The sequence below is a fragment of the Morone saxatilis genome, unplaced genomic scaffold, assembly GCF_004916995.1.
Source record: "Morone saxatilis isolate NCDOM2014 unplaced genomic scaffold, NCSU_SB_2.0 Contig17, whole genome shotgun sequence".
Lineage (NCBI taxonomy): Eukaryota > Metazoa > Chordata > Actinopteri > Moronidae > Morone > Morone saxatilis.
The window spans coordinates 2,159,460-2,160,674 of record NW_023339729.1 but is presented as its reverse complement, the minus strand read 5'-3'; the positions used below and the strand labels follow the sequence as shown (position 1 = coordinate 2,160,674).

General features: G+C 41.2%; 1 protein-coding gene across 1 annotated transcript in view; it reads right to left on the bottom strand.

Moving 5' to 3' along the window:
* Positions 1 to 241: 241 nt before the first annotated feature.
* The window catches only part of LOC118326514 (C-type mannose receptor 2-like), a 5,464-nt gene continuing 4,490 nt past the window's right edge, over positions 242 to 1,215 (bottom strand). Inside the window, exons 6-8 of the mRNA XM_035659525.1 lie at positions 934 to 1,047; positions 662 to 761; positions 242 to 407 (exon numbers count right to left, since the gene is read on the bottom strand). Of these exons, the coding sequence (XP_035515418.1) occupies positions 340 to 407; positions 662 to 761; positions 934 to 1,047 (282 nt within the window). The 3' untranslated portion in view covers positions 242 to 339. The remainder of the gene's footprint in view (positions 408 to 661; positions 762 to 933; positions 1,048 to 1,215) is intronic.

The following is a 1,215-nucleotide window of genomic DNA, read 5'->3' as shown; positions in this document are numbered from 1 at the left end:
GTTTCCAGGTAGGGAGAGACTATGGGTGGGACTATGGGTGGGACTATGGGTGGGACTATGGGTGGTGGGTGGGACTATGGGTGGTGGGTGGGCTACAGATACAAATCTTTCATTTATTGTGTAGAAATATTGACACGTACACACAACATGATATAATGTAAGAAATAACCGCCTTGAAGCTTTGGAATGATACATGACTCTTTAATTTCTTTGCAAAAGTTGCACAAGGCAGATAGTTTTTCATTTTGGTAATAATACATTTGGGTTAAATTTGTACTTGACTGAAATATTCCATTACTCTGTCTGTCCTGTGTGGGTTGCAGATTTAAAGTGCATCCTTCATACAACTGCATTCTTTACACAGAACGAAGGGAAGCTTTCATCGCAGGCATAATTGCTCCAACCATCTGTAAGGACAGAAAAAGAGAGAGAGTATAAACTGAACACCATTTAAATAGAAGGAGTTTTGAAAAGGTTATTCTAGGTAAGTCATAGATATACTTCATACAGGCTGGTGGTCAATTGTAAAAAAAAAAGTCTATATTTTTTTTGTGATTATCACAAACTAACCACAATTTAAATGACCAGGAGCGTATATTTTGTTTGGATGAAACTGAAGCTGTTTTAGGAAACCACCAACTGTGTGAGTGTGTTTTCTTACCGGTGGTGTATGTTGAAAGGCATGGGTAGATGCTGTCTGGAGACATTGCAGTAAAAAATCCCTGATAAAACCAGGAACCATCGAGCCACATCCACTGGTCCTGGAGTCAGACAGAGAAACATTATCTTTTAATGATTTAATGATTTCTTCATACTACAAGGGGATTATTTATTAATAAGTGACATTTATGGGTTCTAGAAGGCATAACTTTGGCGAGAGCAAGGCAAGCTCAACAATCAACAATACAACACGTGTTGTTTTAGTCATCTCACCTCAAGGTAGAATCCACCGAGCCAGGCTTCTCCGTTAGCTTGCTGATAGAGGAAGGAATACTCCTCGGGGCTGTGGACGGAGACCAGGCTGGCCTCGAAACCAGCACAGGTAGCCTGATAGGAGAGAACGGTGACGGAGGAGGATGCCGCGTGGAATAGAGTAGGAGATGGAGACAGAGGTTGTGCTCATTAAAAATCTGATTTTAAGGGACGATCGCAAATAGTTAGGAAGTCAGTCCTGGTCCAGTATGCAACTTATACAGTGTGATCCACCAGTGCACA